The sequence below is a fragment of the Echinops telfairi genome, unplaced genomic scaffold (genome assembly GCF_000313985.2).
Source record: "Echinops telfairi isolate 266 unplaced genomic scaffold, ASM31398v2 ScPeMD7_2;HRSCAF=8, whole genome shotgun sequence".
Classification (NCBI taxonomy): Eukaryota; Metazoa; Chordata; class Mammalia; order Afrosoricida; family Tenrecidae; genus Echinops; species Echinops telfairi.
Window position 1 is genome coordinate 19,452,978 of NW_022103898.1, and position 25,593 is coordinate 19,478,570.

Here is a 25,593-nt window from a genome sequence, read left to right on the forward strand (position 1 = left end):
GAGGTGGGATGCAAATGGAAAAGACCAGCAGCAGTTTGGAGCCATCAACCACTCCAAGGGAGAACTATGAAACTTTCTACTCCCTTAAGGGGGTACAGTGTCAAAAATCCATAGGCACAGTTCCGGTCTCCCCTCTGGGGTGGCTATGAATCAGAATCCACTCAATGGCTATGAGTTTGGTTTGAGTTTGAGAAGGACAGTATCACTCATGGGCTTGGATCACCAGTATAATACAATTGTTAGAGGTGTTGAATTTAAAGTGATTCTGTGTCTTAAGTGTAGGCATCGACTGGTTTATTGTCTTCTAGTGTCATGCCCAAGTATTTACATATAGAAGGCATTAATTTAAAAAACAAACTCACTGCCATCAAGTGGATGTTGACACATAGTGACCCTCTAGGACAAGGTAGAGCTACCCCTGTGGGTTTCTGAGGCCATAATGCTTTCCAGGAGTAGAAAACATCATCTTTCTCGTACGGAGTGGCTGGTGGTTTCAAACTGTTAACCTTGTGATTAGTGATCCAATGCATAACCACTCTACCAGGGCTCTCCTAGAAGTCATGTTACTTTTATAAATTATAAATGTACCTACTTTAATTCCTTCTATATATAAAACAACTATACTAATATTTAAAATTTTACATATGACTGAGTTGTCTATAGTTTTTATAAAATTATAGATACTATAATAGACATTTTAAATGGACTTAAAAGAGGGCATCACAAAATATTTGTTGTAATAAGCAACAGTATAGAGCCACTGGTTTATGGCCATTAAACCAAAGCTAGACCTACTACCATCAAATTAATTCCAACCCACACAACCTGATACAGAGTTTCTGAAATTGTAAATCTTTACAGGAGTAAACAGCATCATCTTTCTTCCATGGAGTGGCTGATGGATTTGAACCCCCAATCTTATATCTAATCCACAGCACAAGCAGAGGTCCTTTAAGGCCATTAGAACCTGTCAAAATGCAAAATTTTGCTTTTTAAAACATATACTCCATATTTATTGAATACTAACTATTTTCTTCAGAATCTCTGATGGTGCTCTTGGGTAGGTACTGGACTGCTGACTGCAAAGTTGGTGGTTCAAGCACACCAGCTACTCTGGGGGAGAAAGATGAGACTGCTCCTGTAAAGAATTACATCCTCAGAAACCCTTTTAAGGGTCACTATGAGTTTGAATCAACTTGATGTCAGTTGATGGGTTTGGCTTTGGGGTTTTTTGGTTTTGTTTTAACTATTCAGGGAAAATTTTTATCACAAATATCTTAATAATTTGAATACATCTTAAATTTGCTTAAAGCATGAACCAGTGAAGTAGTATATTAAACTATTCAATTTATAGAGACAAATTGCTATTTATAATTTTTAAAATTTCTGATAAAACACTACACTATTAGTAATGATTGACACTCTTCCACTTTTTTCCCTTTGTGATTGGTGTTCTTATTGGGTGCAGTCAAATTGATTCTGACTCAAGGGGACCCCATGTGACAGAATAGAATTGCCCCATATGATTTCATTTGCTGTAACCTTTATAGAGAACAGATTTCCAGGTCTCTCTAGGGGTTGCTAGGTAGGTTTGCATTGCCACCCTTTTGGTTAACAGCCATGCACTTAACCATCTGCACCACCAGGCATCCTTTATGTTAATGTCGCCAAAATGTTAAAAGTATGTTTGTTTTTTGCTTAATTAAACTCTTTAATTTAACTGTTATTGCATGCAGTGGATCAAAGAAATATTTTCTACCTGGTTTTAATGATTTTTGTGTATGTTCTTTAAATCAGTTCTCTAAGATCAGCAATGAACTGCTTGATTTATTTAGGTGTAGTTTTTGTTGCTAAAATGTAGATAGCAGATGGCTTTACTCTGGCATGATACTTGTTGATTTGTAATGCTTTGTTTTCAGCAGCACTAGGATTCCATTGTATTTTACGGTCACCTTTTTCAGACTATTTTATAGACAGAAGTAAAAAATCTAGTTATATAAAACTGTTCTAGCCCAGGCCAGAAAGTAGGTCATTGTGACTGAAGTATACCAACCACCCTTTGGTTGCTATAGCAATGACCTACTTTAAGTAACTATTTCTGTTGATTCATGATGAGATCATCTATTAGAAATAGTATGAGGAAACTCGCTGCATTTTTAAAAAACTACCAATTAAGTGGTGCTTGCTGGAGGAAATTTTTTTTTCTTAATGTTTAAAGTGAAGAAAGACATTTTCTTGCCTAGTGCCTCTTCATTTTAGTGTAACCTATTATAATTACGTAGCAGGAGATCTGTGTTTCTGTGTAGGCAGTTTAATTATGTGAAGGGGTGAGTAGTGAGTTTTACTATCATGTGGCCTATTTTAAAACCTATCTCTTGTGTGTCATTAATGGCATTATGAACTGAGCCTTCAAATGGGCATAGTTTATGAAAACAGTATTTGTGCCAAACCGGGAAGGGTCTGAAAATATGCGCCTGGTAAAAGTCTACTGTGAACGCTGGGCAATAAATAAAGGGACCCACAGAAGAATTTAAATTATGATGTTGGTGAAGAATACTGAAAATACCCTCTTCGCATTCATTGTTGTCTTTGAGTCTATTGGTGCAGCTACTGTGTCCGTCCATCTCTGTGAGGGCTTTCTCTTTCTCACTGACCTTCTACTTACCAAGCACGTCCTGCTCCAGGGAGTGATCCATCCTGATGCCATGTCCAAACTACATGCGACACAGTCTCACCATTCTCGTTCTCATTCTGGCTGTACTTCTTCCAAGTAGATTTGTTAGTCTTCTGGCAGTCTGTGGTATCTACAGTACTCACCAACACCATAATTCAAAGACATCGATTCTTTGGTCATCCTTATTCACTGTGTGACTTTCACATGCATATGAGGTGATAAGACATCTGGTGGTTCATGAGGATTAAGTCCTGGGCTGCTAGCCAGAAGGTCAGTGGTTTGAACCCATCAGCCACTCCCTAAGAGTAGGCTCTGGCAGTCTGCCTCCATCAAGGTGACAGCTTAGGAAGCCCTGGAGGGTGGTTATGAGTAGGAATGGACAACAACAACAAAGGAAAGATAATATCGGATGAAAGAAAAACACCCATATTACATTTACTGAAGAAATAAATACTACATTTAAGTACAGCTTCTATCCTTTGTTTCATGATGTGCCAGAACAAAATGCAAAATCTTTCCACTACGGTGGCATTATCCTCTTCATATGCTGTATGTTTGTTTGGCTCACAGACTGTTTACTGGAGAGCACTATGATTGCTTATTCTTTCTGGGAACAGGAAAAGAAAAATTAATGGATCAATTATTAGTTAATTCAGGTTTAATTTTCATTATTAATAATCAGGGCCTTTGGCTTTTCTCTTTTCCCATTTTACTGTTTTCCTACCCCCAAGTTGTTTTTATCAGATAGAAACATTTCCACCTAAAATTTGAATACAGAGAACTCCTACTTTTAACCACTGTTACAGAGAAGTTAATGCAATTATTGGTACAAAAGTGTTTTAGGGATTAACTCTGCCTTAGATTGTCCTTTTGGTTAGTTTTGGTTTTATGCTGTTTCTGACTAAGAAAACTGCTTGTTCACTCAAGTTTTTAATATTTGAAGTGGCTACTACAGTGAGTAAGATTTAAAAAAAAACAAAAAAAACTACAGTGCTTGCCAAGCAAATACATAAAGCAAGGTGACTCTCAGTAAACATTTGTCTCCATCCATGCCAAATTAGTCATTTACCCAGAATTTTATGACATTGAGATGCGCTTATATTGTTATAGCAATGACAACCAAAATCTCAACTGCTAGTTGCACAATGGGGGTGGCTGATTGGGAGTACTTGAGAGATATTTACAGAGGTGGCTTTAAGCAAAGATGGGAAAATAGGGTTTGGGGGGCAGGTGGTTCTTCATTATTTGCTTATGGCAACTGGGGGAAAGATGAAGCAGTCTGCCTCTGTAAAGAGCAAAAACCTCAGAAGCCATATGGACATGTCTACTCTGTTCCATAGGTCTCCTATAAATCAGAATGCACTTGATGGCCCTAGATTTGGGAAAGACTTTCTGTGGTGAAATAGTGACTGGTCTTTGACTTCCTCAAACGGTAGAGATGATGATGACTTACTTGTAAAGGGGAAAGACTTTCAAGCTTGATTGGGAAGACTGGTGTCACTAATAACTATAATTATTTAGAAAAACTAAGAGACTTTTGGTAAAGACAGAAAAAGATAGCAGAAAAGTCTTGTAGAAGATATGAAAAAAATAATAATTTATAAACTATCAAGGGTTCATGAGGGAGGGGGAAGCAGGGAGGGAGGGGAAAAACGAGGGCCTGATGCCAGGGGCTTAAGTGGAGAGCAAATGTTGTGAGAACGATGAGGGCAATGAATGTACAAATGTGCTTTACACAATGTATGTATGGATTGTGATAAGAGTTGTATGAGCCCCTAATAGAACAACAAAAAAATAAGAAAGAAAAGTCTTGTAGAACAGTGATGTTCAAGAAAACATTCTGCAGTGATGGAGACATGCCTGTGCTACCCAGTAGGGTAGCCACTAGCCATATATGATTGTTTAAGATGTGAAATGAGACTAGTATTACTGAGTTAACGAATTCTTAATTTGAATTATTTCAAATCTAAAAGGGCTATATATGAGGCTAATGGCTCCTACATCAGAAATGGAGTATGACTGCCCCTGGCCCTAATCATTCCTCCTCACAAAGTAAGACACTGTGAGGAGGAGACATATTCTCAAAGAGCACACCCCCTTTGAAAAGGGATGACAACCATATGATTAAGAACAAAAAAGCGAAGTAGAGAATTACATCCAGTTGAGTGGAACAGAATTTAGATGAGAAATTAGAGAACGTTAGCTTGAGACAGACAATGAAGTCGAGCATTTCAAGAGTGGTGTGTCCAAGAAGAGGCACAGCAAGACATCCAGTGCTGCCTTGTGTCCCTGATCTCTGCCTGCTGCCTGCCTTGTTGGGACCGATTTCACTGGAAAAGTCACCATTTCCAGGCATCCTGAAACTTTGGTTGAATAATGAGGGATTTTCTACACGCAGAGGGTTAATGTCCTATAATGTAGTTTTTATTTACTATTAGTTGATTTTTAAAAATCAGACTATAAACTTAAAAGTGGGCATCTTATTTTTTCTTAGATGTTTATAATATCACCGAGTAAGGTACACAAAATTTTAAATTATTCATTTGCTCAAAGTCAACAGGATGCTGCAGTTTTGTATTTTAAATAAAGTTCTAGGTTTTTTAATGGTGGCCTTTCTGTATGAACATCGATTCATTTCATTAAATTGAAAGAGGAAGTCAGGCTATTTAATGGCTTTGTTACTTTTCTATACAACTTTTATGCTCAAAAGTTAAACTTTGGCTAACAATGATGAGAATAAATAAATAAAGTGCTGTTATATACTTTTAGGAACCTTTATTTCACAGAAATACCAAAATGTGAAGCTGTTGTTTATCAGCAAACTCTCGGTCTAGAGCAGTGGTTCTCAACCTTCCTAATGCCGTGACCCTTTAATACAGGTAGGTCCTCATGTTGTGGTGACCCCCCCAACCATAAAATTATTTTCGTTGCTACTTCATAACTGTCATTTTGCTACTGTTAGGAATCGGGCAACCCTTTTGAAAGGTTCCTTCAATCCCGAAAGGGGTTGCAACCCACAGGTTGAGAACCGCTGCTCTAGAGCTATACTCTACCAAAAGCAGTCTCTCCCTCTTAGGATCCAGTACTCTCTGATTTGCACTGCCTCCAAAGAGCAATTTGGAGATCTTCAAGGGACTCAAATCCCGTTGCTTTAAATTGTTCCCCGAGCTTGAGTAACATAACAAAAGAAGTCTGAGGAGTGCAAAGTCAGGGCCTCCAAAGGCTTCCAAAGGAAGTGCTCATAGGATAAGCCTTGCTAACTTTGAAGAATGAGCAGGTGCGTTTTTGTGATGGGGAAACGTTCCTTGCACAACTTTGTGGGTTGTTGGTTTTTTTTTTTTATGTATCCAAAATGGGTTTATTAGAATGGCTTTCCACTCATCTTGACTGAGAGTCTTTTAGTGCTGCTTCCATCTGAAGAAGCATCCTTCTGTGAGCCTTGCTTTTCCTCCTGTAGGCTGACAGGAGAGTAGAGCAGCCAACACACAAAACTACTGTTTGTGCATGGCTGACGACCGTGATGATTTTATAGCAGCCTGAGCATTTGACATCCATGAAGTAGGAGTTGGGGCTCTGCGCCAGGCGCTTCTTCTTGTGTTTTCTCTTCTCCTCTTCGGGTCAGGGATGAAGGGAGATCCTTTGTGAGAGGCATGATTGCCGCCAGGGCAGTCGTCAGCGCTGGAAAGCCTTGTACAACGTTTTGGCCCTATTGCTCTCCACTGCAGTTTTCAGTTTTCTTAAAACTTCTTCCCGTAGTAGCCCTTGTGATGATCCTATTTCCTTTGAGAAAGTCTATCAAAATTAACCAGTTAAAATTAAAAAAAGTCTCCATGCCTTCTGAGATGAAATTAACTGGCCCAGGAGATCCCATTGGAAGCCATTGTTTTGACTGGACATTTTTTGTTGTTTTTAAGAATCCTTAGTGACACTAAGTGTATTACTAAGAGAACTTGTCTACAGCCGTCCACTGATCACAGACATGATTAAACACACATTACTGGAAATAAATCTGTGCTTACTTGAACCGAAACCCTGGTAGCAATACTTTTTACTTACCATTAGATATTTAATGGAAACCTGTGGTATTTAACTTAGGAATGACATTGGAATTATTGGGAAACTCAAGTAGTAATTTAAATGGAAATTTAAATAAAGTTTCTGGAAATTCATTTACATCATTTACAATAAAAGATGATACCAGAAAGATGATGACCTGCTATTTCTACTTTTAAAGTGCCATGATTTTGAAACAGTTTTATCTTCTAAAGAAATATTTTAAAATACTTTTAATATCTTGTTTTCTCTAGATTTTTGCTTCAATGTCTTGAGGATCTTGATGCCAATCTGCGGAAATTAAACTCTCGTCTGTTCGTGATTCGTGGGCAACCAGCAGATGTATTTCCCAGGCTTTTCAAGGTAATGTGGGAAATCATGGTATAATGCTTTTTGTCAGAGAGTATAACATACTGATTAATAAGACATTTGGAGTAATTTACCGCAGGAGTGAAAAATCTATCAAGTTGTTTTGTGCATTAACAGCATAGATTAAGCCAGTCTGGCCACTGAGGTGCACAAGAGAGTAACACCTGCTGTGTAAATTTCCTTTCTTCAAAGTCTTGTAGGATGCACACTAGGTGCATTGTCTCATTTAATGTAACCATTACTGTCCTAGTAATTTACTTTAGCAAGTACTTAACAGAGCTTTCCTTGTTCTCGACACTGTTAACACTTTACCTACATCCTCTGTAGTAAGCAGTCACAAGATGGGTTTGCAGCATTTAGCAACTTGCCTAAGATAGTTGAGCCAGTCTTTGAACTCCAGAAGTCCAACATTAGATTCTGTTGGACTACGCTACACTACCTCATAATAAAAAAAAGAAATATAGCACTTTCCTACTTTCATTTCAATTACTTCTTAAGTTTTAAAACTTGCTTATACTAACATCTGAACAGCGCATAAAATAAACATCGTATTTACACATCCAAATGCTACTCCTCTTTACGAGCCTGGTATGCATTCTTCCAGATGTTCAAGAAAGGCAAATGAAAGCAATGAGGTGGTTTTCTGCCAATAGCTGATCAGAGCTTTTGAAAAATGACTAACACACGTTGTTGGTACAGTTGTGGGAACAAGCACTCAAGGAGTGCAGTGGGGGCAGAGATTGGAACGGTAAGTACAAGGGGCTACCCCCAAAACCAGAATTGCACTGGGCATAGCGGAGCTTTAGAAGTACACATTTTTCCCCTTAAGCAAGTATGGAGCAACTTCTCTGAGTTAGTGCACTCAGTGGTATTTCCTGGGAAGGTTCTCTCTGGTCACAATGAATTTTTTTCATAAAAGCCATTTCCCTCCAACCTTGTTTGTTGTGATGGCCAGTTTAAGAGAACAATATGCCGCTGTGAAATTCTGTTTCCTGCTTGGGGGAAAAGTGCTGTAGAAATAGTTGTGATGCTGGAGATCCCCTTGCAGAAGGGTCTCGGGGGAGGAGATGAGCCAGTCAGGGTATGATGTAACAACAATGAAAAATACAACTTTCCTCTAGTTCCTAAATGTTTCCTCCCCACTCCCACTACCATGACTCGAATTCGACCTTGCAAGTCTGGCTAGACCAGAGGATGACACTGGTACAGATAGGAACTGAAAATGCAGGGAATCCAGGGCGGATGAGCCCTACAGGACCAGTGGTGTGAGTGGCAAAACAGGGAGGGTAAAGGGAGAATGGGTAGGAAAGAGGGAACCGACTACAAGGAACTATATGTGACCTCCTCCCTGGGGGACGGACAACAGAAAAGTGGGTGAAGGGAGACGTCAGACAGGGCAAGGTATGACAAAATAACAATTTTTAAACTATCAAGGGCTCATGAGGGAGGGGGCGTGGGGAGGGAGGGGAATAATGAGGACCTAATACCAGGGGTTTAAGTGGAGAGAAAATGTTTTGAGAATGATGAGGGCAATGAATGTACAAATGCACTTTACACAATTGATGTGTGTATAGATTGTGATGAGTTGTATGAGCCCCTAATAAAATGATTTAAAAAAAAATGTTTTGAGAATGATGAGGGCAATGAATGTACAAATGTGCTTTACACAATAGATGTATGTATGGATTGTGTTAAGAGTTGTATGAGCCCCTAATAAAATGATTTTTTTAAAAAAAGAAAGAAAGAGTTGTGATGTTGAACACAGCTTACAAGGACAGTGCTATGGGTAAAACTTAAGTGTACGAGTGGTTTTTTCATTTCAAAAAAAGGTGAAATGTCAATTGATGACAAACCTCATTCTGGACATCCATCAACTTCCATTCTCATTGTGCATTTGGAGTTCGTTCTACCAGGTCAGACTGTTAATCAGGCTTTCTACTTAGAGGTTCTGAAAAGATTCCATAGCTGTGTGCAACCAAAAAAAAAACCTGATTTGTGGCAGACCGGGGACTGGCTTTGCCACCACGACAATACACCTGCTCACACAGCCATCTTGGTGCCCACTTTTTGGCACAAAACAGCAGGCCACTCTTGCCCCACTCACCTGACTCACCTGACCTCACTCCATACGACTTCTTTTTGTTTCCATGAATGAAGAGGGACATGAAAGGACAGTGATTTGAAGATGTGAAAGAGGTGAAGGAAAAAAACGAGGGAGGTGTTGTCAGCCATCCACACAGATGAGTTTGAAAAATGTTTCCAAGAATGGAATTGCAGATTTGACAAATACGTGAAGTGTAATGGAGAGTCCCTTGGAGGTGATAAGGTTGTTTTGTAAAAAAGAAAAAAAATTGAATTTTTAAATTAATTTTCAAATAGCTTTGAAAAAAATTCCAGTTTTTGGAGGGTACCCCTCATATATCTGGTGGAACATTTAGCACATCTGTCTATCGGAATTTTAAATGTGCTTATCTTTGATCAGTGACTTGATTTTCAGTGAATTGATCAAGGAATTGAGTGATCAGTGAATTCAGTGATTTGACCAACAAATTGATTTTCTAGGAACTAATAGGACAATACCCCCAAATGTTTAAGATGTATACGTCAATATATACACTCCAAGGTTTATAATAACATTTTAAAAAATGGAACCAAACCTTGTCTGATCTATAGAGGATTATAGAAGTGTTTTGTATATATGTGTGATATCAAAGTTGATTTTTTTTTTCAAAGTTGATTTTAAAATTTTAAAAACTTTACAACTTCCTTGGAAAATTACTTAATTTCCTTATGTTATGGTTTCCTTATTAAAATAAGTAAAAAGACATGATATAAATGTAAAGAAACATATTAAGATAGCACTTGGCACTAAATAATAACTGCGATTATGGTTGTTGTCTCCAAATTCTCCCCAGTTTCCAGTTAACATTTTTTTTTACCTTCAAAATACTAAATCAGCTGTCAAAGGTTTGCTGAAGGTTAGTGATTCAGCAGACACATAAACTGGTTCTGTCTGTGACCCTGAGCAAACCCCTAAAACTTTAAATAACTTTCTGCAAATTGGAGTTACCAGCCAACATGTCTGACTCAGGGGTGTCAACTCACTGCCATTGGGTCAGTTCCAGCTCACAGCGGTCCTATACGATAGGGTAGAACTGCTCCTGTGCTTTGCGGAGACTGAACTCTATGGGAGTAGAAAGACTGTAGAAGAAATTTGGGCAAAAATAACGTGCTCTACAAATGAATTTTGTGTAAGAAGGTGACTTTAAGCATACTGCTAGATTAATCTAATGCCTGGTACAATACCCAGATTACCCACATTTATATACACATATTTTGAATCAATAAATTGTGCCCTTAGGAGAGTTAAATAGTTACATACATATAGTCTAATACAGTTCCTGTGTAGACATGTACAAGTTTATTTTAAAAATGCATTTAAACATGCCTGCGATAAGTGGGGGGCTGCAGACAAGTTCTCTCAGTGACACATAGCCTCGTGAGGGGACTTGTCAAAGGGGAAAGGTCAAGCAGAGCAGTGGCTTTCCAGGGGAGCTGCTGGGCCAGTTAAAGTCAAGGAAAAGAGGTAGTTCGGAAAGTTATGACGACTGTTGCTTCAGCTACTGAAGGAAACTAACCTTGATCAAATTTTTGAAGGATAGATCATCACAGAGGCTTTCTTATGGAAAAGTTTTCAGAAAATTGAAGATTGCATTAGTGAGAAAAAGGCCAGCAAAGTTGTGCCAAGGAATTTTTTTCTATCAAGACAATGTACCTGCTCTTTCTTCAAGGTTGACAAGGCTGTCGTGAGAGAATTTCCTTTAGAAGGCTCACCCCATCGACTCTACAACCCTCATCTTGCCCCCTTTCAGGCCTCTTTTTGCTCCTCAAACTCAAAGAACATGAAAAGGAGCACCATTTTTGTCCCTAAAGGATGCCAAAACTGCCATTTTGACGTGTTGGCAATTGAGTACAGATTCTTTGGGGAAGAGCCAGAGAGGTGGACACACCTTCAAAGGTGTATAGACCTAGATGGGGAGGACATATTGAGAAAAAATAGCTTCTGCGTTTTATGATTTTTGTACCAGTACTTCTTGACTTGGCCTTAGTATTTATTCTTGCATATTCAAAGTTCAGTTTATATATAATCATTGATAAATGGGTTTTTAACCTTTTTTCCCTATACTTAATTATGAAAAAACTATTTTTAATGTGTCTACATTTTTTTATCCATACTGCTTTTAGGAATGGGACATTACCAAACTTTCCATTGAGTATGATTCTGAGCCCTTTGGCAAAGAGCGTGATGCAGCCATTAAGAAACTGGCCACGGAAGCAGGAGTAGAAGTCATTGTACGCATTTCACATACGTTATATGACCTGGACAAGTACGTTTAACTTACGCCTTTTTAAAGTGGAAATGATAATGTGTATATCATAGAGTTGTGATAAAATTTAAAGAATATATATGTCAAAACCTCAGTGTTTTATTTAGCTGCTCTGTTTTTTTATTCACCTAATGACAGGCATCATACCAAAATTATAAAATAGTGCAAAAGTGAAAAATACTCAGCATTATATTTTCCAAATCATTCTTGGAGAATCACAAAATTTTCCTTGACTGCCTGCTGTGGTCTTGCCTTTCAGCACCGTTAGCATCAGTACTTTTAGAATTTATGTGCTCTGTAGCCAGAAAATGCTTTGATGTTTCAAAAGATTTTATGTTCTTTTTTTTTCATGTGTGCATATCTTTCACCCTTACCTGGGTTTTAAATCCAAATGCAAGTTGTACTTAACATTGCTTTACATGCCTGTGGTCCTCTGAACCCAGTAGCTTAATACTGTTTCCCAGGTGGATTCTAGTGTGTTCAAAGATAAGTTTAGGAAGTATTCTGTATTGTAAATGAGTTTAGGAAGCTTGTAAGGTTTGCTAACTTACTAAAACTTAAGGCATACAATCTTTCTTCCTAGTTCTGAAATCTCATAATTCATGTACTTTTTAACATATTTTATACTTTTTTAGTTGTTCACATTTCATCGAGTTGATGAGTATAATGCTGTAATGTGACAAACTAGTTACTTTTATCCTTCTTTCTCAGATATCTAAATCATGATTGGATTACATAATTAAGGCCAGGATTTGACTTCATATTGGCAAGAGGTTATATATCTTTGATAATAAACTTACTTTCTCATTTTTCTCAGTTTGCTTAACGTTAGGGAGCTGGTAGCAAAGAGACAAACCTAGACATGAGCAGTTGATTCTAATGGAAGACTCAGTATTATGCATAAAATGAACTCACCAAATTCAGTTTGCGTATTTGCCATATAAAATCTATCATAAAAAATAAATTTTTGAGTTGTGATAAGGGCTATATGTCCCCAATAAAAATGACTTAAAACTAAAATAAATAAAATTATATATATATTGTATAGGAATTGTTTCTGCCTAAGGTTCTCATTTTGTTACTGTGTTGTTGATTAGTAGTGCCCTCCCTCAATAGTATAATTAACATCCTATTGCAGTCAACAGTTTCATTATGTTATCAATTCGATTCAAGATAACACACCAAAGTAAAAGTCACTAAAGGCAGAGAGAGTAACTTTGATGGTGATTACTTGTTGTTTTTTTTAACAATCATTTTATTGGGGGCTCTTACAGCTCTTATATAACAACCCATACAGCAATTGTATCAAGCACATTTGTACATATGTTGCCATCACTATTTTATAAAAATTTAGTTTCTATTTAAGCCCTTGTTATCAGCTCTTCATTCACCCCCTCCCTCCCCCTCATTTTATTTCTTTTTTTTTAAAATCATTTTATTAGGGGCTCATATGACTCTTATCACAATCCATACATATATCAATTGTGTAAAGCACATTTGTACATTCTTTGCCCTGATGGTGATTACTTTTTGTACATGCAGTTGAAATGAAAATATAATTGACTAGGATTAAGAGAACCTTGATTTGACATTTATCCATTATATTCCCTTTTCCAAATTGCTTCATACTCCTGGTGGACTTCAATTTCTTCATCTATAAAATGAGGGAATTGGATTTCTCCTCCTGGAGAAATGTTAAGGCCAAATGCTAGCAAACAGCCTTAGTGAAAAAGAATTGTTCCCAAATAACATCTAATCTAAACTACCATTGAAAAGACTAATATATCTTTCAGCACATGAATTAATTGAGGCAATTGGTGATCACAAATAAATATTAAAGATGCTTAACTGTGAGTGAGACAGATTGACTCCATGGCAGTGGATTTAGTTTGGGGGGAGGGGGGTGGTTGTTGTTTTTAAGGAAACGTAAATAATTTAAAATGTTTGTGGTGGCAAGGGGTGCTTATATGTGCTAATAAGCATGTGCCTGATGTAAAATACATGTACTGGATCCTAATGTAAGAGACTTGCTAATTGTTTCTTGATGGCCAGGTGTTATTTTTATTGATGAGTTGTGATATTCTTATTGATAATGTTTTTTACATGTCCAGTTATAATCGAGGGGGTTTCAGTAAGTAAGTTCATGGATAAAGAGAAATAAAAGATAATGGAGATTTTTTTCATAAACTTTTTGAACCCCCTCAATTATAATTTTTTTCCTGCATTTTGGCAAATGTAATCACTTTGTAACTTTTTTCATTCTGATGCTTGTTTAACACCCATTAACAGAGGTTTTAGTATTTGCATGCTACGTGTTTTATATTTAGCAGATACTTAGAAAATGAAGAGAATGATTTTTATACTCACTAACCATTCCGAATCAGTTGCCTGGTTCTATAAGAAGCTAGCATTCTCTTAGAAGTTTTAAGTGCTTAATTTGATATTCTGATTTTAAGTCTTTCAGAGATTATCAACAAAGTATATTGTTTTTTATATTAACTGCGCTGTACCCTCTCTTCTAATAGGATCATAGAGCTCAATGGTGGACAGCCACCTCTCACTTATAAAAGATTCCAGACTCTCATCAGCAAAATGGAACCTCTAGAGATACCAGTTGAAACCATTACTTCAGAAGTGATAGAAAAGTGTGTGACACCTCTATCCGATGACCATGATGAGAAATACGGCGTTCCATCACTGGAAGAGCTAGGTGAGTACAGATGGTAATAAACGTGTTGAGTTAATGATTCATAGATCCTTCAGAAAATCCCACTTCTACTTCTGCCACATAAGATATTTCCAACTACATGCTAAAAAGACACGCTTACACTAAGGAGTGATGGTTCTGTTCATTACTCATGTGCTCTATAGCAAGGGATCATCGCCATCACTGTGAGATGATGTAGGCCCTAAATCTTAGAGACCATGTCAGCTACTCTATGTATCGGAGTCTATCTAGGGACCCCACTACCATTGAGTCAATTCTGATTCATAGAGTCCTTAAAGAACAGGTTGGAGCTGCCCCGTCCGAGACTGTAAATCTTTATGGGAGCAGAAATCCTCATCTTTCTCCTACCTAGTGACTGATGGGTTCAAACTGCTGACCTGACGGCTAGCAGCCCAGTGTGTAACCAACCCACTGTGCCACCAGGACATCATGAGCTTGGTCAAATCAGAAGACCTCGACGAAATGGATTAACAGAGCTGCAACTGTGGGCTCAGACATAACAATTGTAAGGATCTTTAGGACCCAGGACAGTTTGTCTTGTGTTCATTGGGTCACTATTAATTAGTACCTAACACCAATGACATCCAACACCTTCAAATAATTTTAAGTGCTACTCCCATAGTGATTCAGCAAAGTGATTTCACAATTATGGTGAAATAAAATTTATTTTCACTTCAAAAAAAGATTATTTTCTTTCTTTTTTTAGGTTTTGATACAGATGGCTTACCCTCTGCAGTATGGCCAGGTGGAGAAACTGAAGCACTCACACGTTTGGAAAGACATTTGGAAAGAAAAGTAAGAGAATATACTATGTTCATATTTCCAAACTGATACTTTGAAAATTATATTTCACTGTCTTTTTTTTAGAAATGTAGCACTTAGATTGTTGAAGGACTAAGGGAATTGTTGTTGCTATTGCTGTTGCTGTTGTCAGGCGCCATCAAGGCTGTACCGACTCATAGTGACCTTCTCCACAACAGAAGGAAACACTGCTCGGTCCTGCGACATGCTCAATATGGGTCCCAGGCCTGAGCCCATGGTTGCAGCACAGTGTCAGTCCATCTCCTCGAGGGCCTTCCTCCCTTTGCAGCCCCTCTGCTTTACCGAACGTGCCGTTCTTCTCCAGAATTGGTCAGCGGAACTGTTCTTGTAACCAGGGAATAGTTACAGCGGCCCAGACCTCAACTTGGGCTCCTCATCTCAATGCCCTTCACATCTTCTGATCGTTTCCCCTTGGGCTACAACCAACTTCCTCTTCCTTCCTCCCTGTGATGGTTTCTGATGCTCATACCTGAAGCTGCTTTTCTTTCACCTGCCCTCACGGAGAGTGTCAGACAAACAGGTGGGAGGAACTCAGCCTTGTGTTTGTTATCAGAAGGTAACTTGTTGCACAGGGCTGTGTGCTGCATGATGATAGCTGAGACAAAAGAATGCCCACTATCTTTTATCCTCTTACTTTTTATTATAGTATACCATTTGTAGCTGGGGGTAACAGTAAGCTTTTATTCTCTGAGAACTATGTAATTATACAAACAGACCTCAGTGTGGACCACGCTTCTAAAATTGAAAGAGTGATCAGCTAACGTAATTCATTGTGTGTGTTTGCAGGCTTGGGTGGCAAACTTTGAAAGACCGCGAATGAATGCCAATTCCTTGCTGGCAAGTCCTACTGGGCTCAGTCCCTATCTCCGATTTGGTTGTCTGTCCTGTCGACTGTTTTACTTTAAGCTAACAGATCTCTACAAAAAGGTATTATCTAAAACCGGAGCTTATTTTTCTAAGTACTTACTAAGAAACTGCCTGATGCTACTTTTCTGTGTCATGGTAGGTGAAGAAGAACAGCTCTCCACCCCTTTCTCTTTATGGGCAGCTGTTATGGCGTGAGTTTTTCTATACTGCAGCGACAAATAACCCTCGTTTTGATAAGATGGAAGGAAACCCTATTTGTGTCCAGATTCCTTGGGATAAGAATCCTGAGGCTTTAGCCAAATGGGCAGAAGGCCGGACAGGCTTTCCGTGGATTGATGCCATTATGACACAGCTTCGCCAAGAAGGCTGGATTCACCATTTAGCCCGGCATGCAGTCGCTTGTTTCCTGACACGAGGTGACCTGTGGATTAGTTGGGAAGAAGGAATGAAGGTAGGTGTCCTTCTAACTAGTGCAGCATGCTAGGATTTTGAAGGAATCTTACCTAGTTAAAACAAATCCTAAAAATGATCCATTAATCTAGTCTATAGATTCATTTGTAGGCTACTATTGTAGTGGATAAAATATTTAATTCCCACACTTTTAGAGAGCATGATGGTATAGTCAGACCAGTAAAATAGTGAAAACTGGTTAATGTGATTAACCCAAAGTCATTTCATTGACTACACCAGCCTATCCCGTTACGGGAACTCCCAAGATCAACACTGTGTTGATTTGTGTCACCTGGAAGGAGTCACCCGAGAGTTCTTAGAAAGAATGAATTTCTATTTAAAGAAATCATTCCTCTCACTTCACCATCACAGCTTTGTAGGGGCATTTCTGGCGGTGCAGTGGTTCAAACACCGGGTTGCAAAGTGAAAGGTCTGGTTGAAACACACCCGCTTCTCCGCAGGAGAAAGATGTGACATCTGCTTCCATGAAGATTCGAGTCTCAGAAACCCTGCAGGCAGTAGTGCTCTGTCCTGTTAGTGCCCCTGTGAGTTGGAGCCAGCCTGGTGGCTACAGGTCTGGTTCGTGGTGCTCTTAAACTAAGGCATACTACATTCTGTGACTCATCTGTGGTCATGTATAACAGGCCTTGGGTATAAGCTTTATCAGCTCTTGGCTATATTCTTGGTTTTCTTTATGTTAGGGTCATTTCTTGATTCTATAATACTTTGCACCTTAGTTCCAAGTAAAAAGTTATACTTGAAGTAAATGTATAGCACACACGTAATGAACTTTTAAAAAAATCATTTAATTCTGTTTTCCCCTTTGGATCAAGGCATTCCAAATTTAAACTCAATAACACTAGTCTATTTTTAAAGATCATTTCTATTTGGGTGCTCCTGTATGTAATATAGTTCTAAACCACCAGCTATTCTGCAGGAGAAAGAGGAGGCTTTCTCCTCCCATAAAAAGTTACAGTCTTGAAAACCTATAGGGGCAGTTCTACCCTGCCCTAAAGGTTTATGGCAGTGAGTGAGTATGTAGATCATTAGTGAACCTAGTTTCAGTGTTTTGGTTGGTTTATATTTAGAAGCATTTTTGCTTTCTTGGAAGTGTTTTATTACTTGCCTTTGCTTTTTTTCTCCCTTCCTTTTTTCCATCTGTTAAATCAGTGATTTGAGTAATTATTTTACCCTGCCGTCTTAACCCCATAAGACTGTACAAAGGTTAGAAAAGTAAATTTTATTCAGAAATCTACTCATTTTATCAATATGCTTCGTTCATGAAATGACTCATCGTAGAATATTGTACAACAGAACTTAGACAAGAACACTAACTTTGGGATGTCTGATTTTACAATTCTGTACTAGAGTTTCTTTGCCCTGACTTTTTGACCTTTTGTGACCTGGAAAATGCTTGCTGTGAAGTGATGTGAGTGCAAACTAATTGGTTGCTGTGCGTTTTGAAGGTATTTGAAGAGTTGCTGCTTGATGCAGATTGGAGCATCAATGCCGGCAGTTGGATGTGGCTGTCTTGTAGTTCCTTTTTCCAGCAGTTCTTTCACTGCTACTGCCCTGTTGGCTTTGGTCGGAGAACAGATCCCAACGGAGACTATATCAGGTAAATAAGGGTGGGGATCTTTCAGCGTGGACTCGTGCTCTAGGAAGAGCTTTTCATGTTTAAGCAACATGTGAAGCATCCCTCCTCCCTCTTTATGGGCAGCAGAGAAGGGCAGAAGGGTAAACGGCTCCTAAAATGAGACTGATTTGATTTGGGTTGTGCGTAGCTAACAATAGCTTGTTAAGATTTGCTTGCAGTGCATTTTAATAATGATTTTTCTTCCTTCTCCCAAAAGGCGTTATTTGCCTGTCCTGAGAGGCTTCCCTGCAAAATATATCTATGATCCCTGGAATGCCCCAGAAGGGATCCAGAAAGTAGCCAAATGTTTGATAGGAGTGAACTACCCTAAGCCAATGGTGAACCACGCAGAGGCAAGCCGCTTAAATATTGAAAGGATGAAGCAGATCTATCAGCAGCTTTCCCGATACCGAGGACTGGGTATGCCAAGACCTGCCTTGAATCTGTTTCTCCAGCTGTTTATGTGCGTGCCCTGGAGTAGTCCCTGGATCATCATTTCATAGGAATTGTTTTACCTTGCAGGTCTTCTTGCATCAGTGCCTTCAAATCCAAATGGGAATGGAGGTCTCATGGGCTATTCTCCCGGAGAAAACACCACCGGGTGTAGCAGCGGTGGAGGTAAGTGGAAGGGAAATGTTGCCACTTACTAACACACATGAATTACTGGTCAGATGCAGGGTTTATTGAACTTTGTTTAACATGTCTTAGAAAATGTCTTGAAAATTCATTCGCTAGATTGCTTTAATACATGTTTACATGGGTACACACACATCCTCTCACACCATTATTGGCTTGTTAGAGATGAAAAGCATCATTTCATGCAGTAGAATTTACATCAGTAAATCTATAAGCTGAATGAAGAGAGCATATTTTTTAAAATCATTTTATTGGGGGCTCGTACAAGTCTTATCACAATCCATACATACATCCCTTGTTCAAGCACATTTGTACATTTGTTGCCATCATCATTCTCCAAACATTTGAAGAGTGCACATTTTTAATGAGGCAAATGAAAGTAAAAGTGTATTTTTTTAATGTTCACTATAATTTATTCTCTTTTGGTACACATCACCTAGAAGATCATGCCTTTAGAAGGCTGGTGGCCCTATGAAAATCGCCAAAGATTTGTCATACACCATGCATGGGCCTCTAGTCCTGCGTAGGTGGATTTGTATATCCTACATAAGTAGTTGCTCCATAGATTCTCAGTACATGTGACATTAATAATGTCTGAGAACACAGTCTCTGGTGATTTAGTATAATTATGTGAGTTTTCAAAGACTCTTAAGCAAAAATAACATGAGGCTGATTAATTTGGTTAAAAACAGGCAGCATTTGAGGAATAATTAGTAAAAGCAAAAAATTTTAAAACGTCAGATGTTCTGAATTTGTATTTAAAAACCGAACCTTTCTGAATTTAGAAATATCCTACATTAAGATAAATTTAAATACTTCATCTTTCAAGAATTTGCTCAGGGAGAAAGGAGCAAAGACTCCCAATTTAACTGCCTACTTTGTGGTAGGTCCTGTAAGATTTCACAGTGCGTCCTCAGAGTGCGTGTTCACAATAACCTCTTGGGAGAGCGGGTGGAAGTCTCCTCTTAGACTTGAGAGAAGTAGACTGAGAAAGGTCAAGTAACTCAGTGAAAGCACCGCTGTTACTGAGGCGATGAGCTAAGTTATTCCAGCCCCGATCTGACTACCTCCAAGCCCACCTTCTTCCCCGTGTCCTTGGGCCTCCCTGCAAATGCAGCTCCTGCACATCAGAAATATTCTATGTTAGACTCTCCTACCATGGAGGTGAAATTCCACAAAGTAATGTTTCAGATGTTCTCAGATTGCCCTGGCAGCCCACACAGCTCCCTGAGTCGCGAGGTTCCTAGGTGGTGTGCAGTGACAGTGCACACTGCGTCTGAGCCCTTTCTTCTCCAGGTCCTTCCTCTGAAGTTACCTGCAGAAACTAATCATGGGAGCAAGTAAAATTGGAGTACTTTTTTCTTCACAAAGTTGTAAGAAAAATTTATATATAATAGAAAATTTAAAAACTTGAACTAATCATGTAACTACTGCGCTCAGCAACGCATTTTGTAGCTGGGTGTGCTGAGGCCTTCAGAAGGCATGTTGTTAACGTGTTGTCCGTTCTGACTCGTGGCGACCCCGTGTGACAAGAGTAGGGTTTCCTAGCCCTAGAGGATCAGGTCCCTGGGCCTTTCTCACCAGGTCACAGAAAGCTTATGATCTAAGAGAAAGCATATGATCAGGTGTGCAGAGCAAACAAAAACAAATATTTTAAAGATGCATTTTAAGATGCTGCCTACGCATGCAATAAGAGAAAAACGAGAAGTTGTTGAAGGCTGAAGGAACTGGGGGTGTTCTTGGACGATGAGGGGGAGTACCATAAGGTACACAGGTTTGCTTGTTCTGTTTGTCCATTGGGCTAAATACTCCACGTGTCTTTCAATTTTCATCACCCTTCCAGTATTCGAGACTGAATACTGTGAATACAGTGAAGCCCTGTACTTGTCCTTGGAGGGGCTTTTACATTCGCACCGCACAGGCACATCAGAGGGCATGCGTCTCTGTGAGTCCTCTCAGGTTTTCAAGGGACTGAAAGTTCTCCAATCACTACAGCATGAAGTTCATTGTTTTCCTCTTGTTCTGGAGCTTTGCTTTATTTCGTTATCTATATTTTTTTCTCCTCGGGAGGAGTAAGCTGTACATAGATGTCTTAAAGTATACTTCTGTTCTTCTCATCTGTTTTAAGTTTTTACATATATATAAAACTTAAGTTTTATATATATATAAAAACATATATTTATATTATATATATATTATAAAATGCCTGTTCAGCACCATCACTAGTTATTAGGGAATTGTAAACTAATAATACTGTGAGAAACCATTTCATACCCACTTAGGGTGACTGTCTCTAATTGCCCAGAATTAAAAAAAAAACTTTTTATTACTATTTAAGTGAAGGGTTATAGAGTAGATAATCAGTCGTACGTTTAATAATTCATACACAATTGGTGTTTCTCATCCATTTCAGTCTCCTCAATGTGCACCCTGCCTCCCTATATTTACTGTTTCCATTCTTCCTCCTCTCTAAACCTCTGAACTTTGTCCTTGAGTAAATGCGCCCTTTTTGATCTTACGCAGTGACAGGGCTGAGTTCAGTTGCAGATCTGAAGGGTGACTATGAACTTTTTTCTTTTCGGGGGGCGAGGGGTGTGTGTCCCTCCTATCTCTATCCAATCAGTAAGCCTGGTCTCTTGTATGATTTTGAGTTTTGTTCTGCATTTTTCTCCCGCTCTATCCGTAACCTCCTATAATGACCCTTTTCAGAGTAGTCAGTAGTGGTGACTGGGCACCATCTAGTTCTTCTGGTCTCAAGTTTATAGAGAGTGAGAATGTTTGTATTTTCATCCATTGGACTAATTGTTTCCATAGGTCTTTAGCTTGTCAGCGCTCTGTCCTCTGCATGTGGAGAGACGTGGTTACTGGTTAAGTTAGAGGCCATCGCGTTGGTTTCCAGTCACAGCTCTGTTCAAGAGCAGAACCTGCTCAGTCAGCACCTCTCACAGTCATTGCCATGTTTGAGCGCATTGTGGAAGCCATCTCATCGAGAGCCTTCCTCTTTTTTGCCGCCCTTCCGCTCTACCTAGCATGATGTCCTTCTCTAGGGACTGATCCCTCCTGATAACATGCCCAAAGTATGAGAGACCAAGTTTCACCATCCTCATTTCTAAGGAGCGTTCCAGCGGTACATTTTCAAGACAGACTTGTTTGTTCTGGCAGTCCGTGGTGTGCATTCGGTATTCTTTGCCAACTCCATAATTCAAATGTCTCTGTGCTTCTGCTGTCTTTCTTATCCATTGTCCAGCGTTCACATAAGGCAGCTGCAATATCATGGCTTGGGTCAGGGGCACCTTAGCCTTCCTAGTACTTTACAGAGATCTTTTGCAGCAGCTTTGCCCACTGCAATGAAATCATTTCATTTCTTGGATGCTGCGTTGCTTGAGGAGCTAAGTAAAATTTCGTCCATAACAACTTCAGTCTTTGTACATCATGATGTTTCTGATTAGCTGATCATGAGAATGTTTGTTTTCTTTTTGCTGATGTGTAATCCATACTGAAGGCCGTAGGCTTTGGTCTTTATCAGTAAGCATCTCAAGCCCTCTTGATTTTGAGCAAGCAAGGTTTGTCATTTGCACATCAGACATTGTGGCCTTTCTGAGGACTTGAATGCTCACATGGTCCTAGAATCAGGACACACTGACAGAAATCCATTTCTTGGAGCTAGCCAGCCCGTTCTCCTCGGGCAGTGTTTCCTTTTAGAAGGGTTGATCGACTGCCCAGACTAGGAACCTTCCAGATAGCCTGCTTCTCCTTGCTGTGTGCCATGGGCATTGTTGAGCGTTTGTCCAGCAGACACTCACTCCCGTGCCCCCAGCAGGCTGCATGGTGTGAGGGGACTGGGAAGGAAGGCTATTGAAGCAGGGGGACCAGAGTGAAAGAAGGAGCATTAAACGGTTTCCCATGTTTCTGCCTTCATGGATAAGTTTCTACTAGCTGTCATTCAGTACAGTATTTCTTAGAAAATGGTTATCAGTAAGTTTCCCTCTGAACTGTCAACCTTTCCCGGAGCCCACAGTTCCTGATTGAGGCACATGATTTGGGGGTCATCAGGAGAATCTCGATGTTTAGTCCTACAAGCATAAAAGGCCTTAAATATCAATACTAAAGATTGAATGTAAAACTATAATACATTTCACTTGGAATTTGGTTCAAATCATTTTATTGTGTCTTCCATGCTGACAGGTTGCCCTCCAGGGAACGGAATTTTACATTATGCTCACGGAGACAGCCAGCAGGCCGCCCTGTTAAAGCAAGGTAAGAATGAAGCTTTCAGCCATCCTACCCTTTTCCCCAGTTCTGTACGCAACTTGTGTTTTTCCGTGTGTAGGCAGAAGTCCCCTGGGCACTGGTCTGAGCAGTGGGAAACGGCCAAGTCAAGAAGAGGACACGCAGAGTGTGGGTCCCAAAGTTCAGCGACAGAGCTCTAACTAGGTAAACACCGGGAAGCTGGCGCTCCTGTTTATGCCCGGTTCATAGAGACTCAGTTAGTTTGCAGAGTGGGCTTTGTCCCCGTTTTCAAACCTGACTCTGAGGCATACACTCCTTCTTAAGAGATCAGTTATCAGACCAGAGAAATGAGGCTGTGTTGGGAAAGGGCTGCACTCAGTTTCATGGCTGGCCTGAATCCATGACCTTTAAAAAGCACCTCGTTTTGTGGTCAAGTTTTTCTTACCAAAAAATATCTTTTTCATTTCTTTACTATGTGACCAAGTGGCCTTTGTGTTTCCCTGGTAGGAAGATAATCTCTTTATGAACTTTTCCAAAAAACCTTTGCTTCTTAAATGCTGTTAAATTTCTTTCATCTGCTGTGCTGCTTCTAAAATCTAAATTCTTCCCAGTTTAGGAGTAGTTTAAATTTTTAAAAATGGGACCCCCTACTCTTAAATATCTAACAGCGAAGTCTATCTCCAAATTTAATTGGACATGGGATGATATTTTGTGATTTAAATAAGTATGAAGATGCATTTCTCAGTGTATTTGCCAGATTTCAAAGGTAGATTCTTTATAGTTTTTATCACTTAATGTTTCATGCCAATTTAATGTAGACTGTAAATTCCTTGAAGGTAAGATTGGGAAACATGCATGAACCTTTTACTCATTATTTCTTTTGTTCCCCTGCAGCCGCAGAGAACGTGCAGGAAGATCCCGCAGCAGCCAACATTGGTGGGGGGAGTTCAGTGCTTTTTCTGTTAAATTATTTTAAAATGTCCACTCGTGGAAGAAAATGGTTACATTTCAAGGGCAGCGTTTCTATGACACCTGGTTTTTAACTTTTTCATGTATTTCACAAAAGCAAATGGTAATTTGTATATAGAGGACTTGGTAAAGGAATTTGCTTAATGTAAATATAGTCACAATTAGTATAGACCCATCAATATATTTTTGATAATTTTTCATGTACCACAAAAGTTAAAGTTACAAACTGATGTTCTGATACAAAAATCAAAGCTTTGCAAGTCAGTGTGAAAAAGGAGGTTTTTAGACTTTCGTAAAAAACTTTGTTAAATTTTTAGGGCAATTTTCCTGACATAACTGTTTGATCTAACATTGCACTCTTAGATAACAATGTTTTAGAAAACGTGTGTCACCAAACTCGGCCGCTGCGCCTTCAGCTACACAGACTGGGTGTTCTCAAGCTTCATGTGGACCTAGGCTTGTGAAAGTCATCACGTGTCAAGTTCTCCTCATCTCCCTGTCTCTGTTTACGGCGGAAGTGACCTTGTTATTAAACTGTATACAAATGTGAATCTATAATGTCTTCTTGGTTGTTTATTCTTTGGGTGGGGGAAGGAAAAGTGGTCGAGCATTGATGGTATGAGAGATGTAAATATCCTCACATAAACATTCCATAAACCACAATCAGTGTTCACTCCAAACCCACCACCCTAGAGCCGATTCCAACTCAGAGTGACCTCTACGGCGTTTCTGAGACTAAATCGCTTTTTACAGTCAGCCTCATCTTTCCCCTGAAGAGGGGCTGCTGGGTTTGAGCCAATGATCTTAAGGTTAGCAACCTAATGCTTACCCCACAGCACCACCTGGGCTCAAATTAAGGAACTGAAAAAGCAAACTCAGTCATTGAATTGATTCCAACTTATGGTGACTCAATGAAACAGAGTAGAGCTACCCCTCTGGGTTTCCGAGGCTATATATCTCTACAGGAGCAGAAAGCCTGGTCTTTCTCCTGTGGAGCAGCTAGTTGTTTCAAACAGCTGACCTTGTGATTAGCCACCCAACACATAAGCCACTCTGCCACTAGGGCCCCTTGAATGAAAGAATGCCCACGAACTACTTAAAAAAAACGACTTCTCAAAATCATTCCAAATACAAATGTTGTGGCCTGAATATTTTTTACTTCTTTAATGCTGTTTTCTGGAAGAGATTTAAATCCAGTGATAATTTTCAAGTGAACTAGACAGGATGGTGGTACAGTGGAGAATGTGTCTCTGGAGACCAATGCCTAGCCGTGCCACGCATGACCTGCAAAATCGTGGGCAAGGCCGTAACTTCCTGTGCCTGCGGTGCTCATCTGCAAACACCCTTCTGAGCAAAGCCCATTTCCTGATGCCTCCCACTTACGTGCCCTAGTAAGCTGCTTCTCTGATAACTCTCATCATCGTTACTGCTGTATTATCACGACTCCTTTACTGGTCACCAGCAGGCTAGCTCTTGTCCTACATCATACCCAGGAGCGTTTTGTGTTTCCATCGCTACTAGTAATAGACGTCGTTACGATGATGTTGATAGGTGCCATCAACTTACTGTGATGTGTGTGTGTGTGTGTGTGTGTGTGTGTGTGTGTGTGTACAACAGAATGGAACGCTGCCCTGTCCTGAGCCCTCCTCACAGATAAACCTGTGCTTGAGTCCGTGTGGCAGCCACTGTGTCCACCTCATTGAGGGCCTTCCTCGTTGTCACTGTCCCTCCAAGCATAATTGCCTTCTCCAGGGACTAGTCTCTCCTACAA

At 39.5% G+C, this 25,593-nt stretch overlaps 1 protein-coding gene across 1 annotated transcript in view; it reads left to right on the forward strand.

The window, feature by feature from the left end:
- CRY1 (cryptochrome circadian regulator 1) overlaps positions 1–24,377 on the forward strand; it is a 68,224-nt gene extending 43,847 nt beyond the window's left edge. The window contains exons 2-13 of the mRNA XM_045292396.1: positions 6,982–7,090; positions 11,342–11,484; positions 14,010–14,194; positions 14,919–15,007; positions 15,821–15,961; positions 16,041–16,352; positions 17,818–17,969; positions 18,205–18,407; positions 18,510–18,605; positions 22,809–22,880; positions 22,954–23,057; positions 23,748–24,377. Of these exons, the coding sequence (XP_045148331.1) occupies positions 6,982–7,090; positions 11,342–11,484; positions 14,010–14,194; positions 14,919–15,007; positions 15,821–15,961; positions 16,041–16,352; positions 17,818–17,969; positions 18,205–18,407; positions 18,510–18,605; positions 22,809–22,880; positions 22,954–23,057 (1,606 nt within the window). The 3' untranslated portion in view covers positions 23,748–24,377. The remainder of the gene's footprint in view (positions 1–6,981; positions 7,091–11,341; positions 11,485–14,009; positions 14,195–14,918; positions 15,008–15,820; positions 15,962–16,040; positions 16,353–17,817; positions 17,970–18,204; positions 18,408–18,509; positions 18,606–22,808; positions 22,881–22,953; positions 23,058–23,747) is intronic.
- The last annotated feature ends 1,216 nt before the right edge of the window (positions 24,378–25,593 follow it).